We start from the raw sequence: 27254 nt of genomic DNA on the forward strand, positions 1-27254 counted from the left end.
GTTGAACTGAATAAACGAGATGCATTACTCATAGACTGGCATCCAAACTTTAACACTTATCAAGCAATTAAATATGTGTATGCTGAAACTTTTAATGTTTCAAATTGCTGGATTTGCACAGCTATACCAACAGCATACGGGGGATTATTAATGACTGCTGTCCCCCTAGGGGTCAATGAGACCTGGAAAAATTTGATTTTTGATACTACAACTGTGAAATCACAAGACAAAATAGCATTGCACCTGCCTGTTACACAAAAGGGAACTGTATGTTTTTACAAAAATTATACTGTACAGGTGGGATGGAGCAATTGTAATGTGACTGTTCCATACAAATGTTATATCAAAGCTAATAATGCAGGTTATATTTGTGATACAAACTATGACTCTTATTTTGAACTAATGCACAAAACGGTTGATGAAGTACAACGTAATCCTGTTCTTTTTAAACAACTATCTATCATTGATAAGAAAATGTTTCATGCAGGGAAAGTATATATTAATACTAAAGTAGAGAATTGTTATTTTGTGTGTGGGAAAAGGCATACAAATGGTTACCTGAGAATTGGTCCGGCAGTTGTTTTTTGGGTTACCTGGTTCCGGCCATATGACACACTGCAGTTTTGCCTCAGGGAAAAATTCGAAATCTTAGAGAGGTCACCAAGAAACCTGGAAATCCAATCAAGAGACCTGAGAATCCAATGGGACGAATCAAAGCAGGCTGGAGAAATCACACCTCCGTGAAAAACAAAGATAAACTGACACACATGGACTTGAGTGACACTATTATGTCGTGGGCAGGTATAGCCCCTGCATATGGCGCAGTGAAATCGATTTGGGAGCTGAGAAAACTGTCCAAACTTCTTGAAGTAATGAGCAATGCAACTTTTCTGCTCTCGAATTAGTGACTGATGAATTGAACGCTATGAGAACTGTGGTGCTTCAAAACCGCATGGCTCTCGACTTCACCCTAGCGGCAAAAGGTGGTACGTGCGCTTTAATAAAAGAGGAGTGCTGTTCGTATATTCCTGACAACCAGCATGAGATAAACGACCATCTTGAGGTGATTCAGCAAGTGTCGGCCATGACCAAACCAGGCCCAAACCCATTGACATATTTTTTCCAGAATTTGTTTGGGGGGGGTAGCATCTTAATGAACATCCTGATTGCCATTTGTGTGGGATTATTCCTATTAGGAGTGTGCGTTTGTTGTGGTATTCCCTGCATGAAAAAATTAATCAAAGATTTTATAGTCATGTCAGTTTCTGAGACTTTGTATCAAAGTACTGAAATTGAAGAACTGTTGAAAAATTAAACACTTTCATAAGTTTAAACTAAATGACTCTCTTAACTGCAAATTCTGAACAGAAAGAGGTAAGGGGAAGAAGCAACTGTTTATGCTTTTGAAAATAGAATAAAAAGTATTAACAGGGGGGAAATGTTAGAAAAATATGTATTAATATATATGTCTAGTGCTTATTAGAAGCTAAAAGGGTTAACACATTTCATTCTATTTTATGTACAGCTTAATTCTGTATGAAATTACAAGATGCTTTTCAAACTGCAGTATGCTTTCTGAAATTGCAAGATGCTCTCTGACCTAGTATTTGCTAGCACAGCAAAATTCATGTTTATGCCTTTTGGAAATTTACTGAGAAGCAGGTGATTATCTTCTAGGTCAGGAAAATGAATGAATAGAACAATACTGTTTTCTATAATGTTATTGAACTTGAACAATCAGCTCTATTCGTGTTATGAGAACATGCACAGCTGCGGAAAAGAAAGATACATCAAACAAAGACTGCTTGAAGAAATGAACTATAATCTGCACTTGCTTTGTGCTCGAATTAGCCATAGTACCTTGAATGGTAACATTGCATAGTGAGAAGTTGTATCTGACCGGTGGTCATCAAGGCCACATAGTTTTTTTTTAGGAAGTTTTTTTGTAAACTTGATGTGCCAGCAGAACATCATGGACAAACAGCTGCTATGAAATAATATTGAAAGAACTTGTGATTTATTACGCCAGCTTGGTAGGCAATGTCTTGTAAGAAATGTATAAGAATAGCTTCACTTCCTGATTCTAGTTAGACAAACTCTGTATTAGCACATTTTTGTCTCCTTGCTGCAAGATTAAAGTGCCTTAACCTGAACTTGCAGTGTGTTGATCTTTTTGAAGTTGTTTTTCCTTTGACACAAACTCAAGGCAGCTCTGCAACAAATAGCACCTCAAAATCTAATGGAACCATCCTCATATACAGCTCAACCAAGATAACCATTAAAATGCTGTCTGCCATCAACCTCGAGAGATGCAGAATATGAGTCTCTGCCTTCTTATGCAAGATTATAAAAAATAAACCATGTAAAGTTCTATTATGTTAATCCCATTTTTGTGTGATGTGATCAAAGAACCAGAAGTAGATATTATTCTCAATGAGCCATAATTTACCACTGTCATATTTATTATGTTGCCATCTTTCTGGCTAACAAAAAAACAAAATAAATAAAAACCTCAATGGTAGAAAATATGAACACTTCATTAACAAATAATAGAAAGTTAAGAAATTTCTTCTCTAAGTTTCACTGAGATGAATTCTGGTAAACAGAGATAAATAAATAGATAAAGTAGTACCTAAGTGGCTGCTTGAGCAGCTTTGCTGTTTTGATCTCCATTTAGAAGATGAGGGGCTTCCTTTTACTACATGTCTCCTTGGACAGCTAGAACTCTCCTTTTTTGAAATTGGCAGCTTCTCCAGTTGTTGTATTCTCTGTTTTGCATCTTGAAGTTGAAGTTCTAATTTTTGAGTTTTCTCCTGGAATTATAATCAAAATTCAGAACCCTTAAAAATATATTGCAACTGTCATCAGAAAAAAAACACAGTACCACTTGTGGTGGATAAAGAATTTACAAAATATCAGTTTCAGCATTTTCTTAACTACTACACTGTTGACAGATGGTCATAACTGTTTCAAACAGCTACTTTTACACTAAGTAAAGTGTTTCCATATTTAATCCTAACTCTTACTACTACACAATATCCCCACCACTACTTCTGTTTGCTAAAAATGCCTGAACTTTTACCTTAATTGTTTTTAAACTGACAGCTCCCTTTGTCAAGTATGCTCAGAGGCCTCAGCTGCCTTTTTTATTTAATTGTGTTCACTGGATGTAACTGCCCCTTTTCCTGGGCAACATGAAATCTGCACTGTTTTTTTTTTTTTTTTGCTTTCTGTGCAGGGCCTATGTGTTTTTATGAATTTGTTGTAGCTAGTTGTAACTAGAGCCTGTGGCAATTAACCCATCACCCCCCCCCCCTAGTATTTTACATTATACAGTCTGCCACCTCAATCTTGGGACTGCTGGAAACCTGGAAGCTTGATAACAAAACACTTAGACTACATTTTGCATCCAGAAAAGTACATTTAAACTACATTTATAACTGCACTTATCTTACCATTTATCTGAACATAAAGGAATTAATTTATGGAATTTTTATTGTCTGCATTGCTTTTTAGTTTCTGTGCTGGGCCAAAGTATTTTTTGAATGTTTCCCCTCCCACCCCTCTATTCTTGTTACGCTTTTACACTTTCAAGCTTTTGAGCTGTCTGCCTCTACTGCCTATCTGGCCTTGGAAGCTCCTTCCAGTATCATCTTCTATATACCTGGCTGTGTTTTTTTTTCTTTTTAAGGCTAGGACTGCACAGTAGCCTGATCTGTCCAAGTTGAGAAAGCCATAAAGGGGTCTTAAAGTCACAATTACTTGTAGCTAGTTGGTATCTTTTCACTTTTGGCCAGCCAAAGTGTGTGTTTTACATTAAGAAGACTGGGACTGCTATTCTAGTGGCAGTAGTAAAGTAGCCTGGTCAGTCCAAGTTGGGAAAGAAGCTGGGACGCTTAAGGTGAGATTGTTTCATCAGCCAAAGGACTTTTTAGTGACTTAGGTTAGTGTTAATCTGTATTTGAGAGCTACTTTTGCTCTGCTTTTACATTAGGAAGTTCCAGGATCATTCATCTTGTAGTAGAAAGTGTTTACCTGGTCTCTCTGAGTTGGGAGGCACTCCGGGGAGCTCAAAGTGTAGTTGTTTATTGGCCAGATGGCATGTGAGTTAGTTATAGGCTTTTTTCTGTCTACTGTAAATTAGGCACATTTTTGCAGAGCTGTTGACTACTGAATGGCAGTTAGTACCCTGTATAGTAGCTAAATTATAAAGCTAGTGCTTAGAACTTTAACCCCTAACATGGAAAGGCTATGCATTGAGCTAAGCTTTGGACAGCTAATTAAAAGTTAAACAGCCTAACATCTAGCCTTCACCACAGACACCACTGAAGTGACCTTTGTAAAACCAAGGCCCTAAACCATAACAGCTCAGCAAACCTAATACATGTCCTGACAGCATGGATTTGCAATTCCCTAATGTCTCTGTGGCAATTTTGGTAGATATTGGCATCCTGAGACAATGCAGCAATTATCTCATGTACTCAGACAACCTTTTAATTTTTAAAGAAACTAACACATTATGCAAGAGATATACATACACAACTTCCTTGGAGGAAAATCGCTTCCAAACAAGACTGTCAAGAACACATGCACTATATCCTTAACACACAGTGTTCACCCCTCAATACACCTTCCAATGCTGAGGCACGTAAAAGAAACCTCAAAGAACTCCTAAGTCATCAAACTGCAACATCTACAATCAACAATCAGTAAAGTTCAGACCAAAAGCAACACCTAACATCACACATAAGCTTACACCCAATAATCCCCCAAGAACAATGCTCATAAGGCAAGAAAACACTTTACCTAGTACTCATGCCATATAGGATTCTATTGTTCAACACACAGATACTCACTAGGCTGGACAAGGCGAAGATAACAGTTAGTTGCCTATTTGGATCTAGGATCCGCAATATCAAGCACACACTCAAGTCACTGCACCACAGGTACCAATATGAATCTACCACAGTCCATGTGGGTGTAAATGACCCGAGGTGTACCTCGATGGACTACATGAAAAGAGACATTATGGATCTCTTTTAATATGTGTCACAGACAGGTGTATGCCTTGCACTGAGCAGCATTCTACCTTCGTCAATGATGATGCCACAGTTGTCCTTCTTCTTCTTTCGGCTTTTCCCGGTTAGGGGTCGCCACAGCAGAACTCCGATCCGCTAATGATTGGCAGTAGATTTTTACGGTGCCAAGGTGCCAGCTTGATGCCCAACTTTAAACGAAGGCATGCCCATTTACGCATGTCTTTCGAATGCCACTCGACAGCGGGGAGGACATGCAGACTCCACACAGAAGGAGCTCCAACCGATAATCGAACGGGAGAACCTCTTGCTGTGAGGCGACAACGCTACCGCTGCACCACCGTGGCTTCCATAATGATGATGCCACAGTATGAACAGAAAATGGTATATTTCAATATTTAATAACTGGCTTAGTTTCTGGTGTCACTCCAAGGGAATCCAATATATATATATCAGCATGACAGGACATGGTTAACAGATCAGTTTGTTTTGCTAAGGATAGCCTGCACCTGCCCCCCCCCCCCCCCCCCCAGCTTTTGGATATTGGATAAAACTTCATCCATCCCTTTAGAGGCTTTTTAGGCAATGTCAAAATGACAAAACTATCAACATAGCAAAAAAAAGACTTAAAGCAACCTTAAGGTGTTACTGCTCGATACCCGGAGTCTAAACAAGAACCTGCACACCCTACAAGCTGTCCCCACTCTGGAGAATGCATACACCTGTGCTATTACCAAGACTGCAGAAAGTACTTCAGCAGTGGAAGGCTACAGTGTCTCCCACATATTTAGACCAACAGCAGCACAGACAGAGGCTAAAGATGGAGGTGTCTTGATCTACATTACCAGCAAATACAACTCTAGGATGGTTAAATAGATGATGTCCAAGTCTCCATAGACAAAGCTCATTTCCATGTCCTGGCCAGCTACAGGTAGCCCTCTATCACCCACAAAGATACTCTTACTTAGACCGACTAGAGGTGCTCACTATCCAACCAAATACCCTATTCACTGGAGGCCAACTACCCCTCTAATGACTGGGAAATGTACACTGCCTTTAACTCACAGGCACAATGTTTCCTGGACTTTAACATGAACACCCTGAACCAGATAGTGCACTCTCCAATCACAGGATCACACACATTGGACCTAGTACTCAACAACATGGGAGAGCATTGTACTGCATACCTCTCAACTGTACAGATTTTCACAGAATGTCCAGAATTTTGCCTTTTATTTTTGGTCCATTTTTCATGAAATTGTGGTTTTCTGGCAAACTGGTGGCAAATCATTAAAGATTGGAGTTGGAAAATAATGACAGACATTTGAGTTTCAGACTTCATACCCTTCAGAAAATCCATGCAAATGCCAAACCTGTTATTTTATCAACTTTCTAAGTTTGTAAGAGCAATATTTACAAAATGTTCCTATTGTTGGGCCTTTGTCTCATTATTATTTATGGCTTTGTCCAGATTTCTTGCTCTAAGAAGTTGAGAGGTATGTTGTACTGCCTCTCCCAATTATGTCCTTATTGGTGAAGTTCGACAACAAAGCTGTCTCCCTTGAAACAAAAACTTGGAAACCCAACTAAACCTGTAACAGGAGCTTTTCTAAAGCAAACTTCATCCAATTTAGTGACACTTCGTCAAAATTCACTGCTCCCCAAACCCTGAGAACACAGCTACTTATGCAGAATTATTTACAGAAACCCTGCACAAAGATGTGAATGGCTGCATTGAGGAAGCCATACCTACCAGAAGGAAGCCCAGATCTAACATTAAAAGCAAACCACTGTGGTGGAATCCTTAACTTTATAGGCTATATCAGTGGTTTTCAACCTTTTTACACTTGGGGACCAGTGAAAATAGGAGAATTATTTTGGGAACTGCTAGGGCAGAAATAAAAAACATTATTTATAAGAAACCAATTAAAATAACTGCTGTTTGAGTGTTGTATGCCAAAGGATATGAAGTCTGCAATTTCAGTCCTTTTGATGAGGAACAGACCAAACATATGGGGCACATCTCTGGACAGTTCACACACGGACATTTTTCATATATTAATATTATTAACTTGATACATTAACAAAACATGAATGAATATGCATTTTTCTTAAGTAAAAGAATTCTGTAACTATAATTATTGCCATTTTTATTAAGTATAATTCACCCCTTTTTTTCCAAAAGTCTCCACTTTTAGGTGGGATTAAGAGGGACAGAGCTAAAATTTCAGCTAAAATCAGGGACAGATAAGAGGCACGCACCTACCTACCTACCTCTCTCTTACACACACAAACACATACACCTACCTCTCTCTCACACACACACCTACCTCCCTCCCTCTTACACACACACACACACACACACACACACACACACACACACACACACACACACACACACACACACACACACACACACACCTGCCTCCCTCCCTCTTACACACACACACACACACACACCTGCCTCCCTCCCTCTTACACACACACACACACACACCTGCCTCCCTCCCTCTTACACACACACCTGCCTCCCTCCCTCTTACACACACCTGCCTCCCTCCTACACACACACACACACACACACACACACACACACACACACACACACACACACACACACACACACACACACACCATACCTCTTAGCACAAAAAAATCTGTGCAAAGCCAAGAATAATGGTGGGACAAAGCCACCAAAACAGGGACAAACTTTAAATACTGCTCTCACAAACTAGAATAAAAGGTATTGTGTTATTGTGAATTTTCTGAAGGATATGAAGTCTGAAACTCAAATGCCTGTCATTATTTAGTACATTTTGTTAGATTTGTCACAAAAACCTAAAAAAAAACACAAATGTTATGAGGAACAGTCTAAAACTATGAGACAAAAATCTGGACATTCTGCAAAAATCTGGAAAATTGAGACACACCTCCCTCCCTCTTTTTACACACACACATACACACACATCCCTACCTTCCTACTTCTTACATACGTGCATACATACATATCTAGCTACCATTTAAACAAACACACAGACACCTACCACTCACTTGTCCATTCATGGCCCATATTTCAAATGACTTATGGCATTCAAATTTCGCCTGAGTGGAAAACAAAGACGTAAACAGCAGGTTGCACAAATAGATCACACACATCTGTCACGTCTGTGTGACTGGATGCAAAGGGTGATCTTCTTAAAGAACAACACCCTTAAAAAATGTTTTCTTTTTTATTTAAAAAATAAGTCTCCCAGCCAGCGTCCCCCCCCCGACAGCCAGCAGGGGCCTCTCTCAACCAGTGAGCCCTAGTCTTTCATGGACCAGCAGAACATTTCTGCTGGACCAGGCCCGGTCAATGGACTGGCGGTTGAAAAACACTGGGTTATATAACAAAAGAAAAAAGTCATAGCCAAAATCAGAAAGAGCAACTCTCACAGAGAGGAGCTCTCTGATTCAACTAAACCAGAAATGAAGAGGTATAATAAAGTCCAACAAAGCCAATTATAAGGTCTGGATAGCCACCCAGGGTAAGGAAAACCACAAGGCCTTAAAAGGTAATACTCAGCAATGTACAGAACTGGTGGTCAATCACACAGCCTTCACTAAACAGGGTGAGACTTGGAGAAATAAAAAAAAACAGGGTGACAGCAAATCTACTGGCTGATAAATTTAGCTTTAAATTCACCCCACTCTCCCTGTGAAATCCATTATAATATACTCCCACAGCTATCAACAAGGAGCAGCAGTTCCTGTAGGAACTCACTAAGGACAAAACCACTGTTTCAATGCGCCTTGACAATATCCCTTGGTTGCCTCATAAATACTGTAAAACATGACCAAGCAGGACCACTTGATGCACTCTTCGACTACAGCCTCAAAACAGGTTACGTGCCAAGTAAATGGAGGGGAGTACTGCAATGGTCTTCCGTCTTCATATGGGAGGACCATCAACTGACCCCAGGAACAACAGACCCATCAGTCTGACAACTCTAATATGCAGTCATGGAACGAATTATCATGGAAATGAACAACAAAGACAGTGGTACACTACAGACACTGGATATGTCCTATTTTGGTTTTGTTAAGAGAATATTTTGCCTACTTAACCTAGAATTCTTCAAGAGGGTCACCAAGGTTATGGAGGAGAGGAAAAGGGTGCATACCACCTACCTTGACCTATCCTAGGTATTTGATACAATACCCCACTAAGGTATTGTTGACAAAGTATTAGAACTAGGCATAAATCCCTACATAACTTACTGGATTGTCAGCTACCTCAAAGATAGGACCCAAGAAGTTATGATCAATGAGACCACCTCCATCAAGAGACTGGTCACCAGTGGAGTGCCCCAGGGCTTGTGTTGTACCCCTCTTCTGTTTGGCATCTACTTTTCAGAAGTCAAGGCTAATGTCAAAGGCCTCTGGTTCACCAAGTTCACAGATTACTGTAATTTGGGAGCTATCACTGATTCCCCCATCACACCAACATCCTACAAGAGGGTCTAACACAAACAAAAGACTAGTGTGAAAGCCACGGATTAAAACTCAATACAAAGAAATGCTTTATATTACCCTTTGGGAAATCATCCACCCAAGCTAATTACTTCATCAACAAAACAACCTTAAGAGCTGACCTGATAGTTAGGGATATGCAAAACATATGTAGACACTAATCTGGCGATTGACCAACATGTGGTCAAGATAGTGAGAAAATCATTCTATGTTGCCAACTCGTAAGCCAAGAGTATAACTTCTGGGTCCAAGGAACTAATAGTACCACTCTACTCAGCCCTTACCACACATCATTGTGTACAATGTCCCCTTTGGCATGTACTAACCAGGCTCTTGCAACAATTGGAATGCCCTCAAAGGTTTCTCACCAAGAGAATCCAGGATATGAATACCCTGTCCTATACACATCACCTTATGTTCCTATCTGTGTACTCAGTCTTCTATAGGTTACTAAGAATCGATCTATGCCTAGTATATAAGGCAACTTCAGATTCAATTCTGATGGATCTTTTGCACATCTGTAAGACAAACAGCACAAGAAACACTAGATCCAAGGACCTGAACCTTGCTTGCAACACATAAATAGAACTTGCTGGAGTGACTGAAATATATCTGAAACGATCCCCATGCTATGGAATAAGCTCCTCATCTACATGAAGCAGAGTCCATTCCTGACCCTATTCAAAAGAAACCTTGATCATGGGATGGGAAATCACAAATTCACCTCCGGTCTGGCCCTCATGTATCTCATGGACAGAGGTAGACAGTAAGTAAATTAATCCCTAACTAAAGTACCCCTGATAACCCTTAGGTACCTCATTACTAACATGCCCCAGAATATAAGCATTAAAGGAACCCTGGGGCAAAACTCAATTGGGTTGCATGGCTAGGATTATAAAGACTCCAGTAGCCATTAGCCTAGTATAAACCTATGAACCTGTGAAATTCTAAAGTAAGCATTTTTGAACTAGGTCAAGCCTGCCTGGATCTCAGCTCCCTCCCCCAACACACACTATTATATATAAACTGCCTCCGAGATTATACATCTTTGGGAGTACAAAGAAAAATGCATTACCTTCAAAGGGCTGCAATGTGAAAATCAATACAGACACTATGTGCACCTACAGTGGATTCAACAAATTGTAAATGACTATTCAAATTTTGATATTACAAGTCTCAGTATAACACCGGGCTCTCTCACTGGGAGGAATGCATTGTTCTGTATGGCTTACAAGTCTATCTTTGAGATGCCTCACTTTCAGAAAACTCTTACCAAAAAGGATTTCTGAATCTTTAGCTCCATGACTCTAGATAACCCACTCCAGCAGGTTTACTTCTGTCAGCATATGAATGGCTGCAAAGCTGCCTATAGCACACTGCCAAACCAGCATCACCTCAATGTATATGTATGGCAAATTTTTAATACACCAGTGACTGTTATCTGTATTGCAGTGGTAAAAGTCTCTGGTCTCAGCTCCATCAAGAACCTTCAAGGCAGGAAACTTTGTCGGTAGCTCCATCTGAGTTATACTGAGTTCCCTCTCTTGGACTAGGGTAAGTCTCCACCTTGGAGTAAAGGACCAGACATCCAAACCTGTGACTGACATGTTCTGCTGCAGGAAGCTAAGACCTGCAAACATTAAGACTGGTCAAAATGGTTCACCATCCTACAGCCTGGTGATAAAGTTCTGACATCAGAATAAGGTCTGCAAGGAAGTGGTGACACACAGCTGCTGACAACTCAAAGCAAAGTGCAACTTCCAGATCCTCAAGCATGTGAAAGGTACTCAGACCAACAAGTCATATTCCACCAGACACAGAAATGCTTCACCCTTGTTTGCACCACTGAATGTTCTTCTGATAAATGCAAGCAAGGGTGAAGTATGTGGAAGGTATCATGAATATCATTACTACCATTAAGTTCTGAAGGCAAACAAAGTATGGACCCTCCACTGCAGTCTTACCTATGTTGCCAAAGTCATGACTCCTATGTCTTCAATGAGGGGAGAAATGCCCAAAAATTAAAAAAAAAATGTCCAGCACTGCCTTGATGAAGACAATCTTCTGAGCAGGGCTCAAAATGAACTTCAGATTAATGGAGACCCCATTGGGACTGCCATCACAGATGTCCTTAAGCCAATAAAGCTACAAAGGAATCCAGGAGTCAGTCTTCCAAGTAAGAGAAGAACTGCTGGATCTTCACCTGCAAAGCCACTGCCATCACAGTTATCACCAAGGTAAACACTGTGCATACACAGTGTGTGCTGAAAGTGCCCACCCAGAGAGAACCAAAGGAACCTCCTATGCAAAGGCACAACCACCAGAAGAGTTGTCATCTGAACTTAACATGGCAGATGCATTTGTTAACGTTAGTTGAAATAAGATGAGATGGAATTCTATGATCCCCTTCCAAAGAAATAATTATAATAAAATCACTGGCCTCATTTTGAAGGAAAAAACTGTTTATGGTCCCTTTGAGGAGCAAAGTAAGGGATCTGTCCCAAAAGCACTGGAAGGGCACCTTAGCCTCTGAATACAACCCTTTTTAGGCAGCTCTAATACTTGCCCATCACCTTAATGTATATCCATGGTACTTTTTTGTTTAACACACCATTTACTGTTTGCTGGACTACTTATGATGACTCTCAAACCAAAAGTGAACTCAGTAAGCTGCCACTCCATGGACAGTCCTAGAATGTAGTCAAGATTATGATTGCTGGGCTTGTAGAGTCAGTGCCCTGGATGATCCAGCCAACTCAGCTGGGGATGCAACACTGCATGATGCTTGGAAGATCTCCTCAGTAATCTTAGAGGAAGCATCTTCGGTACTTGTGTATTATAGCAACCAGATTTTGAATCATATGAAATGATAATACATGGCTTTGATGACTAACTGCAATGGTTGTTGACTTAAATGAATGACGGCAATGGTCGGGGATTTAGGGAAAAAACATTGTATAAGGGACAGGAGAGGTAAAAAATGGCGAGCGTGGGGAACTTCCCTTTTCACAACCACTTTTCAAATTGTATGAAACACGGACACATGTCTTTGCTGACTGACTGCAATGCTCATTGATTTAAATTTGTGACTACAATGCTCAGTGATTTAAATGAGTGATTGCAATGCTCGGTGATTTAGGGTTAAAAGCTTTTTTTTGGAGGGACAGCAGAGGTAAAAAAACGGGGAACGTGAGGAACTTACCTTTTCACTGATATGATTTTACAGAGATACAAGCAAGTCACAGCAGAAGAATAACTGCCTAAACGCACCATCACCACTCAAAGTTATGTTGAGCTGTACAAACTATCAAGGCAAAAGTTAGATAACAGACTACTATGAACCGTAACAGAGCTGAAAGTCACAGTCCAACAACCAGGAGTAGTGCTGTCTTGCTATATGTCATTTTGATGAATGAGGACTTCTCTTATGTTCTTTCAGTAAGGACATTGTTGTACTAGCAGCCATCTTCATTTTATTTCACATTAGTTCATGTTGGTAATGCGCGCTAAGCAGGAAGAGGAATTATTCCTGTTCCTGCTGCCTGACCAAAGTGATACAATAGTAGTTAGCACTGTGAAGGCACCTTTTCAATATTACTTACACTCCTTTCCCGACAACACTGATAATTATGGCTCATTCAAAATCTGGTTGCGATAATTAAGTACTGCATTGCTTCTTAGAAAACTGGAATGCTCTGGAAGCAGCAGCAGGGGCCACTGTATCACACAGACCATCCACAGTGGTCAAAAGTCAGTTTCTTTTTGTAGAAGTCCACCATTAAGTCCTGAGAAACCATTTCAAAGAATTCTCCTTGAAAGTAGTATCACAAAAGAGCTGTCTGAGACCGTTTTTAAAGGTTGATAGCATCAACCATGTCATTTTACACATTCAGCATACATTCCTCTTCATAATGGTTACACCAATTGTTCAATCTTTAAGAGCCCAGATGTTATACTGAGCAATAAATAAAAAAAATATTAGCTAAATTAAACAAACTCTCAATATCTGTATAACCACTACAGTTAGACACCAGCAAAAGTTTTATTTGTGCACACGTAACTTTCATTTTGACACAACACTCATTCCACTTTGGAAACATTGATAAAAACATAATAAATCAGGCGTTTTGCATAAATTCAGTAAAACTGTAAATATCTTTGAAGCTGTACAGTTTTAAACATCATGTGCCAGTGCAAAGCTTTCCTGGCATATAAGCTTTTACTTGCTAGCAAGAAGTAACATATAAACTTGTCTGTTGTCCATGGTATTAGCACAAATATTAAGAAAAAAGCTCATATTAATAATTTAGTAAGAAATCAATTACAATATCTCTGTAACTGTCTCTGTCATCTCACATCTCTTACTTATGTTCTAAACTCATCTGTGAAATGCAACTCAACAGCCCTTCTGAATGGACAGTGTCATGCCCATTACATTCCATTTATAGTTTGTTTGTTTGTGTCTTTCGGCTTTTCCCAGTTAGGGGTCGCCACAGTGGAATTCCGGTCCGCTAATGATTGACAGTAGATTTTTACGTACTGACTTGCCGGGCCTAATGCACAACCTTCAATGAAGGAACGCCCATTTACGCATGTCGCCACACAGAAGACGCTCTAACTGAGTATCGAACGGGCAACGTCTAACTGTGAGGCGACAACGCTACCGCAGCACCACCACCCCAGTCATTACATTCCATTTATAGTAATAATTCATTATTTGGGATCCTGCACAGTCTTGTACATCATACACTGGTAATTGCGCTCTCCCTTTTTTTACCCTAGCCATCCTATAATGGCAGTACTGCTTTGGTCACTTAATTATGGACACAGCTATTAAAAGTATGCTAATATGGAATATGCATGTCTATATTATTAGAGATTCAAATGTAAATATCTCTTCAGCATGAAGGTGTGGTGCTATGCTTGGCCATTAATAACAATGAATATAGCCCCCTTCAGTACCAAACAACATAATTTTCAATTTATGCAAAATATTTACATATTATACATATTCATAACTGGAGAGAAACTAAATTTCAGTCTCTTCCAGTGTCTCCCATTTGGGTTCTGTCACAAGCCCTTCCTCCCAATTAAAAGTACTGATTTGCCCTGTGATACTTCTGTTCCCAAAAAACATCACCTTCAAACCATGAAGACTTCAAGCCAATCCCACTGCTGTGTCCCATCACTAAAATCTTCAAAAAGAATAATCTATAAACAAATAGAACATTTGAATAAAAGTGGATTACTAATCAATGCCCAATGTGACATGCTGAATATAGCTTTGTTTGTATGCTTGTTGTTTATTTCCCTGAAACGCTAATTCCACCTAAAACGCAGCCTTTTAGCACTTCTGTGGATCCCTAGTGATATCTGCATTGCTTACTGTACTTATTTCCTTGTTTCACTTGAAAGAAAGTTACTGTTTGTCGTTTTTGCATTTAAGTTACCTGTAACACTTTGCATTTAAGTTACCTGGCACTTGCTCACTAAAGCAATTATACAAGTCAGCTCTAAAAAATTAAAAGCACTACACGCTCACAAACTCCCCTTGAGTACCTTGTTCCCCATTGGCCTTTTTTTTCAATTATAAAGGAATTCCCAATACTATTCTAGCATGTCCAAAGGTCAGTTGTCAATCTCCTCTCCGGTCCAGCTGGTGAATCTGGGAATCTTGAGGCAATGTTACAACTGCCTCATGTACACAGACAACCCTCTCCTCCTCCCAACAAATTCCAACACATGTGAGAGATGCAACCATATAGGCAAACTGGAGGCTAAGATCTCTCAACTCAGTACTGGCGTAACCAGTCAGGAGGAGAAGGAAACCACACTCACTACAATTCCAGTCTCACATAGACCTACCACGACAACAAACCAAACACATAAACACACAAAAACATACTCGGAGGCTCTAAATAAAAATCTGCCTAAGCAGCAGAGACCTCCAAAGCAGACACCCAAGCAACTGCTACCCCAAAACAAAACACGTGCAACACACAGCTCACAAAGCCAGTGTGCCGAACAGTCACAGCCCTTAAGGCTAAACAACACACCTGATACACTTGTAATAGGTGACTCTATCGTCAGGCACACTGACGTCCCGCTCACCAGGCTGAACAAGGAGAAGGTCACAGTGAGCTGCATGTCAGGCGGTAGGATCCGCCACATAACACAAGCACTCAGGTCACTCCAAGGCAAGTACAAATATGACTCGGTCATTGTCCATGCTGGTGTGAATGACCTGAGACGTACCTCCCTGGACTACATGAAAAGAGACATAGAGGAGCTCTCTGAGCATGTAGCCCAGGCCGGTATGACCCTGACCTTGAGTAGCATCTTACCCTCACCAAGAATGATGCCACAATATGAAGACAAGATGATCAATTTCAACAATTGGCTTAAGTGTTGGTGTCATTCAAAGGGGATCCAATGCCTGTCAGCCTGGGATGACATGCTCGACAAGCCACGATGCTTCGCTAGGGACGGCTTGCACCTGTCACCTCTGGGCTTTTGGATATTGGCAAAGGCTCTTGCTACCCCCATAGTGCCTTTTTTAGGCAAGGCTCAAATGACAAACCCACCTCCATAGGTATCACAAGGGATAAGAAACTAAGAGTAATGCTACACAATGCCAGAAGTCTAAACCTCAAGATGCACGCACTCGAAACTCTCCTTAGCATGGAGAACATCGATATCTGTGCAGTAACAGAAACCTGGTTCAAGGCTCCCGAGAGCACCCCAGCACTACCAGGTTATACCTCATACCATGCTTTTCGGCCCCAAAACTTGGACCGAACTACAAAAGGAGGGGGAGTATCAATATTCGTCAAAGATATCCACACCTCCAGGTTGGTGGCACAGCACGAAGCATCAGAGACTATCCATGTGCAACTAACTGTGGGTAAAACTGCCTTCCAGTTTATAGCCTGCTACAGACCACCCTCCCAAACACAGGAACCCCACTCGGCCTTCCTGAGAATACTGGAAAATATGAAGGTCTCTCCAAACACCATTATATTGGGCGACTTCAACTACCCAAACATAGACTGGGAGCATTACTCTAGCTCCAACACCCTAGCCCAAAGGTTCCTAGAATTTATAAACTCAAATGCTATGGAACAACTTGTTGCCACTCCCACAAGAAGGGAAAATACACTGGACCTGATCATCACCAACATGGGGACACTATGCTCCAGACCAGAAGTGTATCCCTCACTGGTAAGATCAGACCATAAACTAATCTCACTGGATATTCACATCCCGACCCCACACCCTGCCCAGAAAACCACAGTGAAAAACTTCTCTAAAGCAAATTTCACACGCCTCAAAACCGAGGTGAAATCCTTCAAAGCCCCTGGGCCTGTGGAAAATACGGCCCAGACCGCAGAATCCTTTATAAACGCATTCTATGAACACCTTCAGGAATGCATGGATCATGCAATCCCAAATAAAACCAAGACCCAATCCTCCAAAGGCAGAACTCCTGTCTGGTGGACCCCAGCCATAAACAAACTATACAATAGAAGGAGGAAGCTACTACATGATAGAGCAAAATCCCAAAAAGGGAAGGCATCTCTGATCAGTATTAGCAAAAAACTACAGACACTCATAAAATCGTCTAAGGCCAGCTTCGAGAGAAAAATTGCACAGGACACTAAGGATAATCACAAGGCTTTCTTTAGTTATGTTAGGAACCTGGGTGGGAAATCCCAGATATGCTCAGAATTAGTCCAAAATGACAAAAAATACACCGAACCCACAGACATTGCCAACATCCTAGCTGACAGGTTCAGTGCAAATCCCCACCAAAAGGGCAAATATCTATCCCAACAGAGTGCTGTCCCCCTGACATCTCAGATGCTCAGGTAAGAGCCGCCCTCTCCAAAGCAAAAAACACAGCATCAATGGGACCAGACAGTGTCCCTGGCTGCGTCCTACATGAACTCCAAGAAGAGCTAAACCCAAACATAAAACTACTGTTCAATCTTAGCCTTACTACAGGATATGTACCCAAAAAGTGGCGTACAGCAACAGTGGTCCCTCTCCACAAAGGTGGTGTCTCAACGGATCCTGGAAACTATCACCCCATAAGCCTGACTAGCTTGGTCTGCAAAGCTATGGAAAGGATCATCATGGACCTCATAAATAAAGATATCGGGGACCTACAGACACTGGATCCTACCCAGTTTGGCTTTGTTAAGGGCAGATCCTGCCTCTTAAACCTGGTCGATTTCTTTGAAACAGTCACCAAGGCCATTGACGAGGGGAAGGTGGTCCACACAGCCTACCTGGACCTCGCAAAAGCCTTCAATACAATACCCCACTCGGACATTATAGATAAGCTCACCAGCTTAAATATAAACCCCTATGTCACTAGATGGGTTGCAAACTGGCTCAAGGACAGAACCCACATGGTTAGAATGGCTGGAGCCATGTCAGACTACAAACCAGTTACAAGTGGCGTCCCACAAGGCTCAGTCCTGGGACCTCTCTTGTTCGGTGTATATTTCTCGGCGGTACAGGCCAACACGGAAGGACTGTGGCTGACCAAGTTCGCAGATGACTGCAAACTGGGCGCCATAATCAACTCTCCAGCCGACACAAGCATCCTCCAAAAGGGCCTCATAGAAACAGACAACTGGTGCCAGAGCCATGGCCTCAAGCTAAACGCCAAAAAGTGTATAGTCATCCCCTTTGGCAAAAACAAAGTGCCCACAAATTACCACATAGGTGGTAATCCATTAAGTACAGAAGAAGTAATTAGGGACCTGGGGACCCAAGTTGATAGCAATCTCTCATTTGACAACCACGTGGCCAAAGTGGTTAGAAAAACATTTTATATAGCCCACCTAATCATGAAGGGATTCACATCTAGATCAGGGGAGGTCATCGTGCCTCTTTACTCATCCCTCATCAGGCCCATAATTGAGTACAATGCCCCTTTTCGGATGTACCTTACCAGACACCTGCAGCAACTGGAAAGACCCCAAAAGTACCTCACCAAGAGGATCAAAGGGCTCAAACAGATGCCATATGCTGCCCGGTTAAAGAAACTCCAGCTCTACTCAGTGGCATACCGCCTGCTCAGAGGCGATCTGTGCCTGACGTATAAAGCCATGTCCAACCCGGAATTAATGGACAAGCTGCACCTCAGAAAATCCAAATCTCATCGAGCTACGCGCTCGAGAGACTTGAACCTCAGCACTGAAATAAATAGGATATGCTGGAGGGACAGTTTCATAACCCAGAGGCTCCCTTCACTCTGGAATAAAATCCCAGTCCAGGTTAGGCAGAGTCCCACATTGACTCTCTTCAAGAGGAATCTTGATGAGTGGATGGGAGATCGTAGGTTTACCCCAGCTATCACTTCTGTGTCACTGTTAGACAGAGGTACAGTATACTAACCTCAAAAAAAGGCATAGCAAAATTAATTTAAAATGGGTGGCGAAAGCCAAATACACTCTGGCTAGGCTTATAAATGCCCTCGGGCAGATAGCCTAGTATGAACCTATGAACCTATTCAGTCTTGGCACAGCACATTAGCAGCCATCTATGCAGTAACAAACCAAATTTACGGAACGTTTAACATACTCTAAGGCAAACTAGTTATTGAAGAGTGTACCTTCTCCTCAAGGGTTCCTCAGCGATCTATCATTGAGCCTGTTTTATTTTCATTACTTATTGCCACCACCAATACTACAGATCCCATCTCAATAATACCATACATAGATGACTTAATATTACACAGATCAAGTCCTTCAATCACACAGATTCAGTTACAAAGGTATCTGGCTACAATTAGCAGCCACCTATGCAGTAACAAACCAAATGTACCTAGTCATAGAAAAGGGATAGCTTTCAGGCATCATGTTCCTTGAGCCAACGCAAGCATTTGAAACCACAATTTACTATTAGAAAATGAACATAAAATTTTCTGCAAATACACTAACATGATTTAACAGCCATCTGTCCAATAGAATATTTAACAAACAGTAAGGCAAACTAGTTACTGAAGAGGGCACCTTCTCCTCAAGGGTTTCTCAGTGACCTATCACTGAGCTTATTTTATTTTCATTATTTATTGACTGACACCACCAGTACTACGGACTCCATCTCGGTACCACTGTACACAGATGACATAATATTACACAGATCAAGTTCTTCAATCACAGGCATTCTGTTACAAAACGACTAAATATTTACCACTGGTTCCCAGATACTCACCTCACTTTATACATGCTTTTCATTTCCTCACACAAATTAACTAAAGACAATGCCCTAACCATAGTAACCTTGTGTAATAACCACTTCTGACAGGTAAACCATTAAAAATTCCCTAGATATAACTCATAACCCATTACTTGACATTCCAGCTACAAAAGACTATATAACAGAAAAGGTAAGTAAACAACTGAAACCATCTTATGTCATATCCAACTATTTAACAGCCCAAGCTAAATGAGTCTTTGCTATAAATGCAGTAACCTTTTGCCTTGAATAAATACTAAAAACAAAACTGTGAGACTGTAATCCGTCTCTGCTAGGCTGTCAGTCAAGGGTGAACAGGACTCGGACCAAGGAATTAAAAACTGTTTATTAAATATACACTGAACAATGTGGTAAGCGCTTTCATCTGCAACTGCAGACTTCTTCAGACCACTTTACATCAATAAATTCATTAATAATTTAAACAACCACTTCCATTTAAAGTGCCAGTACAAATAACATATAAAATTGTCATAAAAAAATCACAATAAAATTCAATTTCTCTGAAAAAATTAATCTGACCCTTACTATGCAAAAGAATGTCAAGCAGTTACTTTCAAGTGCCTTTAGGAAAAAAAGTATGTACATACCTATGGCACATAAAAATGTTTCAAATTTTGAAGACCTCACTTGTTTAGACATATAAAGATATAACAAGCGTAGTAAGACTTCATTCTTCTATGATAATTTGACCTCTAAGGAGAGGAAGTGTCTGAATGAGTTGGTCAGTGACAAAGACGTACGGGTTATGAAACCCGATAAAGGGGCTGGGATAGTTTTGTTTAACACTATGGACTATGTGAACAAGATACAAAGCATATTAAATGAGACAGGTAATTATGAAATAGTGTCTCTTAATGAAGTCAATATAGGATATCGTAAGATTGACTTAGCATTGGAAGAGTATCTTATTGACAACAGGATCACGGTGGATACTTAAAATTTTTTAAAGGTTGATTATCCTGTGCTTGCCACAATAGTAGGTATACCTAAAATCCATAAGGATATTGATGACCCTCCATTTCGCTCCATTATATCGGGCAGTAAATCCAAGACTATAATATAGGAGTAGCAATAGATAGGTGGGTCAAACATATATATGGGAATACACCGCACCTTATAAAGGATTCATGGATGTTTTTGTGTAATCTCACCACAGACAAATGGAAAAAGAGCCTCTTATACATAGATGTTATAGATTTATTTTCTTGTATCCCTAAAATACAAGGTCTAGAAGATTTTAGTGAGAGCTTAAGAAGTCTTTCTAACCTTAGTTGGGACCGTATTAATCTGATAACCGACATGATGGAATTGGTATTGGACAATAATTTTATTTATTTTGAAGGGGAGTATTACAAACAGACATGAGGTATGGCTATGGGGGCTTCTTGTGCCCCTATTTTTGCGAACATGTTGTTTATTACACAAGGTTCCTGGATGATATGTTTTTGTTATGGGATGAACCAAGTGAACTTTTTAATGAATTTATGGTTCATCTAAATCAGTCCAGTAGTTTTTTTAAATTTACGCATTATGCCAGCATGAATGGCATTGCTTATTTGGATACGTATATAAGACATACTGACAATGGGTTTCAGGCGGAGATTTTTAGAAAAGAAACATTCTCAAATGGATATCTGGAATACTCAAGTAATCATCCTAAGCATATATTAAGAAATATTTTTAAAGGACAATGCATTCGGGCAGCAAGGATGTCCTCTAATTATGACATAATGATTAACGAGATAAATTTTATGAAGAATATGTTTATTAATAGGAACTTCCCTTTATCATTATTGAATGACATTGCCTCTTAAGTCATAAGTGAATGGGGTAAAAAGTACTCCCCGATATTAGGAACTGTATACAATTATAACAATGTTAACCAGCCACATAAAGTGGACAGTTTTGAGTCCAATAAAGTGTGTGTATTAATGTTCTCTCCACATGTAAATGAAATTAAAAACATCTTGTTTAGAAATTGGAATGCTCTAATTGTTGATGAAGAAATGAAAAGTGTAGTTGGTGATCGACCATGTTGTGTATACAAAATGGGATTAAACGTAAAAAGAATGTTGGAGAGTGCAAAAAACAATTTGAACCCTATGAAACAGGATGCCTTCACTAAAAAATGTGGTTCATGTAGACAATGTTTTGCTATATATGAGAACAAGGGGTGTAAATTGGATGATATCAATAGAACCTACATTAAGTTTAAGAAAGGGAACTGTTATAGCACCAATATAGTATATCTTGCTAAATGTATGTCATGTACAGCTTTCTATATTGGGAAAACTGAAAGGCAGTTCAGGAAGCGGATTTATGAACATCTGTATAGGATTAAGGCTCAAGCCACTAACAATGCCTTATACAGACATATAAAAGAGTATGGTGACACTCATGTTTTTAGATTTGCTGTAATCGATCAGGTATTTAGCTCACCACGGGCTGGTAATTTCAAAGCCCTTTTAGGAAAAAGAGAAAGTATGTGGCAGATGAGGACTAATTCCACCAAGTTCCCTGGTATCAATGATTTTATTTCTATCAAACCATTATTGCAGTTATTATTATAAGACGAATGTCCTTTATTTTTGATTTTATCTGATATGAAACCAATATATGCAATTTTTAAGAACATGAGTGGTTAGTAACATATTGTTAGCATTCCACACTTCTTATTCATTATTTATTAGTTATTTATTTGGTTTTATTCCCCTTCATTGCTATTTTGTGCAGTGTGTGTATTTTGTGTAGTTTCATTTTAAGCATTCATTAGGCAGAGTTGTCCTTATTGTACATATATTTATGTTATTATTTTCACAGCATTCATATATGTCTACACATTTTTATATAATTTTAAATATTTCATGGTAGTAGAATTATCAAATATTGTTTATTATTGTTTTTTTATCTGTTCTGTCTAAGTCTTTTTAGTTGATGAGTTTATGGAAAATGAATTTTATTGTGATTTTTTATGACAATTTTATATGTTATTTGTACTGGCACTTTAAATGGAAGTGGTTGTTTAAATTATTAATGAATTTGGCGCCAAAAAGTTAATAAACAGTTTTTAATTCCTTGGTCCGAGTCCTGTTCACCCTTGACTGACAGCCTAGCAGAGATGGATTACAGTCTCACAGTTTTGTTTCTGGTGTTGTTTCGTGTGCGTTTTTGGATTTGGTTTCAGTTTATCAGCTATGGACATTTCAAGTACGGTGATCGAGACTTCATTGGACAAAGATGTATTGGGCACTTTTAAGGCGGAAATTAATACCTTACGTGACAACGTTTCTCGCCTGACTGAAGTAGTTGGGCAGTTACAAAAAACGATATGGGATATTAAAAACGCCACCTCTGAAGAAAAAACATGCCACTCGGCTGTTTCTCATATTTCTACACAAGTGGATATTCCTAATGGCCAGGGCAGACTTAATAAGGACTTCAGTGAGGTGGCGAGATTGAGACTGTCATGCAATAGTGTCCGTGACACTAGTCATGCATCCGACAAGGATTACACATCTGATAAGGACTTTACATTTGATTTTTCTCTGTTTCAGGTAGACGAGGATTTTGAACATTTGGGAGCACGTCCTAAACGTATGCAACCTGTTAAAACATATGCTATGTCAGCTAAACCAAAAACGGACATGGTTAAAGGTACTGTTACAAATTCTTCTAGCCCAAGGGGCAAGACTGTTAATGCTACATCGATTATGCATGAACATGGCAATCTAGATAGATTCTTAATTAATGAATATGATTTTAAAATCAACAATAATCAAAATAAAGTATATAAAGACAACTCTGCCAACCATAAGGGTACTGTAAAAGACATGATATTTGATTTAGGGAAATTGCTATTAGCTGTTAAAAGTGTTAAAATTGATAATGAGTATTTATTAAAATGTATTAATTTAGGTATAGTATCAATGGGTTTAAGGTTTTTTAAAAAGCCTATGGAGATAAATTTGGATAATGACACTAAGATGGAGTTTAATAAAATGTTTGATAGTTTTGGTTTTAGTTTCATGAACACAATTATAAAAAAGAATGATGAGAAATTAAGTGGGTTAGTTAGTGAGGTGGAGAAGTTAAACAATGATATTATAACTGACTTAGTGTTCCCCCAGTGGAAGGATTTATATGAAAAACAATTTAAATTAGCAGAAAATAGAGCAGCTAAAATATTTGATAGAAAGAATAAGAAATTGTCACGTGATATGGAACAATATCATCATCATAGGGAATATCCATGGAAATCGGATACTGACAGGGAACATTGTTATGATGCCCCAGATAGTTGGGAGACCCACAAAGAAACTGGTTCAAATTTTCAAGGGGGTCGATATTTTACGCCTCATACAAAAGGAATTACCAGCAAGGGAACCATCGAAACAGATGGTAAATAATGACCCTGTCAATAATTATGAATTTTCCCCACAATCTGAAGCGGTTCCCATCATAGAACCTGTAATGGTATACAGTAAACCAGCTGATGAGGTGGTAATTGAACATAAAGATCTGAAAATATTTAATGACACTAGTTTAAACATCCAGGAAGAACATTTTTCGTTATTCAAAAAAGGTATGAAATATATACCAACAGTCAAATTCAACCTGACTGATATGATAGCGGAGATAAAGTTATACTGTCATAGGCTTAATCTGGCCCTTACTATGCAAAAGAATGTCAAGCAGTTACCTTCAAGTGCCTTTAGGAAAAAAAGTATGTACATACCTATGGCACATAAAAATGTTTCAAATTTTGAAGACCTCACTTGTTTAGACATATACAGATATAACAAGCATAGTAAGACTTCATTGTTCTATGATAATTTGACCTCTAAGGAGAGGAAGTGTCTGAATGAGTTGGACAGTGACGAAGACATACGGGTTATGAAACCCGATAAAGGGGCTGGGATAGTTTTGTTTAAAACTATGGACTATGTGAACAAGATACAAAAGCATATTAAATGAGACAGGTAATTATGAAATAGTGTCTCTTAATGAAGTCAATATAGGATATCGTAAGATTGACTTAGCCTTGGAAGAGTATCTTATTGACAAAAGGATCATGGTGGATACTTACAATTTTTTAAAGGTTGATTATCCTGTGCTTGCCACAATAGTAGGTATACCTAAAATTCATAAGGATATTGATGACCCTCAATTTCGCCCCATTATATCTGACAGTAAATCCAAGACCTATAATATAGGAGTAGCAATAGATAGGTGGGTCAAACATATATATGGGAATACACCACACCTTATAAAGGATTCATGGATGTTTTTGTCTAATCTCACCACAGACAAATGGAAAAAGAGCCTCTTATACATAACCATAGATGTTATAGATTTATTTTCTTGTATCCCTAAAATACAAGGTCTAGAAGATTTTAGTGAGAGCTTAAGTCGACATTCTAACCTTAGTTGGAACCGTATTAATCTGATAACCGACATGATGGAATTGGTATTGGACAATAATTTTATTTATTCTGAAGGGGAGTATTACAAACAGACACGAGGTGTGGCTATGGGGGCTTCTTGTGCCCCTATTTTTGCGAACTTAGTTATGTTGGAATGGGAGCACCAGTGTCTATTTAATAGTATTTATTTTCAACATGTTGTTTATTACACAAGGTTCCTGGATGATATGTTTTTGTTACGGGATGGACCAAGTGAACTTTTTAATGAATTTATGGTTCATCTAAATCAGTCCAGTAGTTTTTTAAAATTTACGTATAATGCCAGCATGAATGGCACTGCTTATTTGGATACGTATATAAGACATACTGACAATGGGTTTCAGTCAGAGATTTTTAGAAAAGAAACATTCTCAAATGGATATCTGGAATACTCAAGTAATCACCCTAAGCATATATTAAGAAATATTTTTAAAGGACAATGCATTCGGGCAGCAAGGATGTCCTCTAATTATGACATAATGATTAAAGAGATAAATTTTATGAAGAATATGTTTATTAATAGGAACATCCCTTTATCATTATTGAATGACATTGCCTCTTAAGTCATAAGTGAATGGGGTAAAAAGTACTTCCCGATATTAGGAACTGTATACAATTATAACAATGTTAACCAGCCACATAAAGTGGACAGTTTTGAGTCCAATAAAGTGTGTGTATTAATGTTCTCTCCACATGTAAATGAAATTAAAAACCTCTTGTTTAGACATTGGAATGCTCTAATTGTTGATGAAGAAGTGAAAAGTGTAGTTGGTGATCGACCATGTTGTGTATACAAAATGGGATTAAACGTAAAAAGAATGTTGGAGAGTGCTAAAAACAATTTGAACCCTACGAAACAGGATGCCTTCACTAAAAAATGTGGTTCATGTAGACAATGTTTTGCTATATATGAGAACAAGGGGTGTAAATCGGATGATATCAATAGGACCTACATTAAGTTTAAGAAAGGGAACTGTTATAGCACCAATATAGTATATCTTGCTAAATGTATGTCATGTACAGCTTTCTATATTGGGAAAACTGAAAGGCAGTTCAGGAAGCGGATTTATGAACATCTGTATAGGATTAAGGCTCAAGACACTAACAATGCCTTATACAGACATATAAAAGAGTATGGTGACACTCATGTTTTTAGATTTGCTGTAATCGATCAGGTATTTAGCTCACCACGGGGTGGTAATTTCAAAGCCCTTTTAGGAAAAAGAGAAAGTATGTGGCAGATGAGGACTAATTCCACCAAGTTCCCTGGTATCAATGATTTTATTTCTATCAAACCATTATTGCAGTTATTATTATAAGACGAATGTCCTTTATTTTTGATTTTATCTGATATGAAACCAATATATGTAATTTTTAAGAACATGAGTGGTTAGTAACATATTAAGTGTTAGCATTCCACACTTCTTATTCATTATTTATTAGTTATTTATTTGGTTTTATTCCCCTTCATTGCTATTTTGTGCAGTGTGTATTTTGTGTAGTTTCATTTTAAGCATTCATTAGGCAGAGTTGTCCTTATTGCACATATATTTATGTTGTTATTTTCACAGCATTCATATATGTGTACACATTTTTATATAATTTTAAATATTTCATGGTAGTATTTATTATTGTTTTTTATCTGTTCTTTCTAAATCTTTTTAGTTGATGAGTTTAATTTTCTGAGCATACATACCTGATGGGTATTGATTTTATGGAAATTGAATTTTATTGTGATTTTTTATGGCAATTTTATATGTTATTTGTACTGGCACTTTAAATGGAAGTGGTTGTTTAAATTATTAATGAATTTGGCGCCAAAAAGTTATTAAATACGTATCACATATTGATGTAAAGTGGTCTGAAGAAGTCTGCAATCGCAGATGAAAGTGCTTACCATGTTGTTCAGTGTATATTTAATAAACAGTTTTTAATTCCTTGGTCCGAGTCCTGTTCACCCTTGACTGACAGC

General features: G+C 38.9%; 1 protein-coding gene across 1 annotated transcript in view; it reads right to left on the reverse strand.

The window, feature by feature from the left end:
• Positions 1-27254, reverse strand: part of LOC122798437 (centrosomal protein of 290 kDa-like) — a 681821-nt gene that overhangs the window by 137062 nt on the left and 517505 nt on the right. The window contains exon 5 of the mRNA XM_044067364.1: positions 2633-2813. Coding sequence (XP_043923299.1) covers positions 2633-2813 — 181 coding nt within the window. The remainder of the gene's footprint in view (positions 1-2632; positions 2814-27254) is intronic.

Source organism: Protopterus annectens, chromosome 3.part1 (assembly GCF_019279795.1).
Source record: "Protopterus annectens isolate FY-2018-M chromosome 3.part1, PAN1.0, whole genome shotgun sequence".
Taxonomy (NCBI): domain Eukaryota; kingdom Metazoa; phylum Chordata; order Ceratodontiformes; family Protopteridae; genus Protopterus; species Protopterus annectens.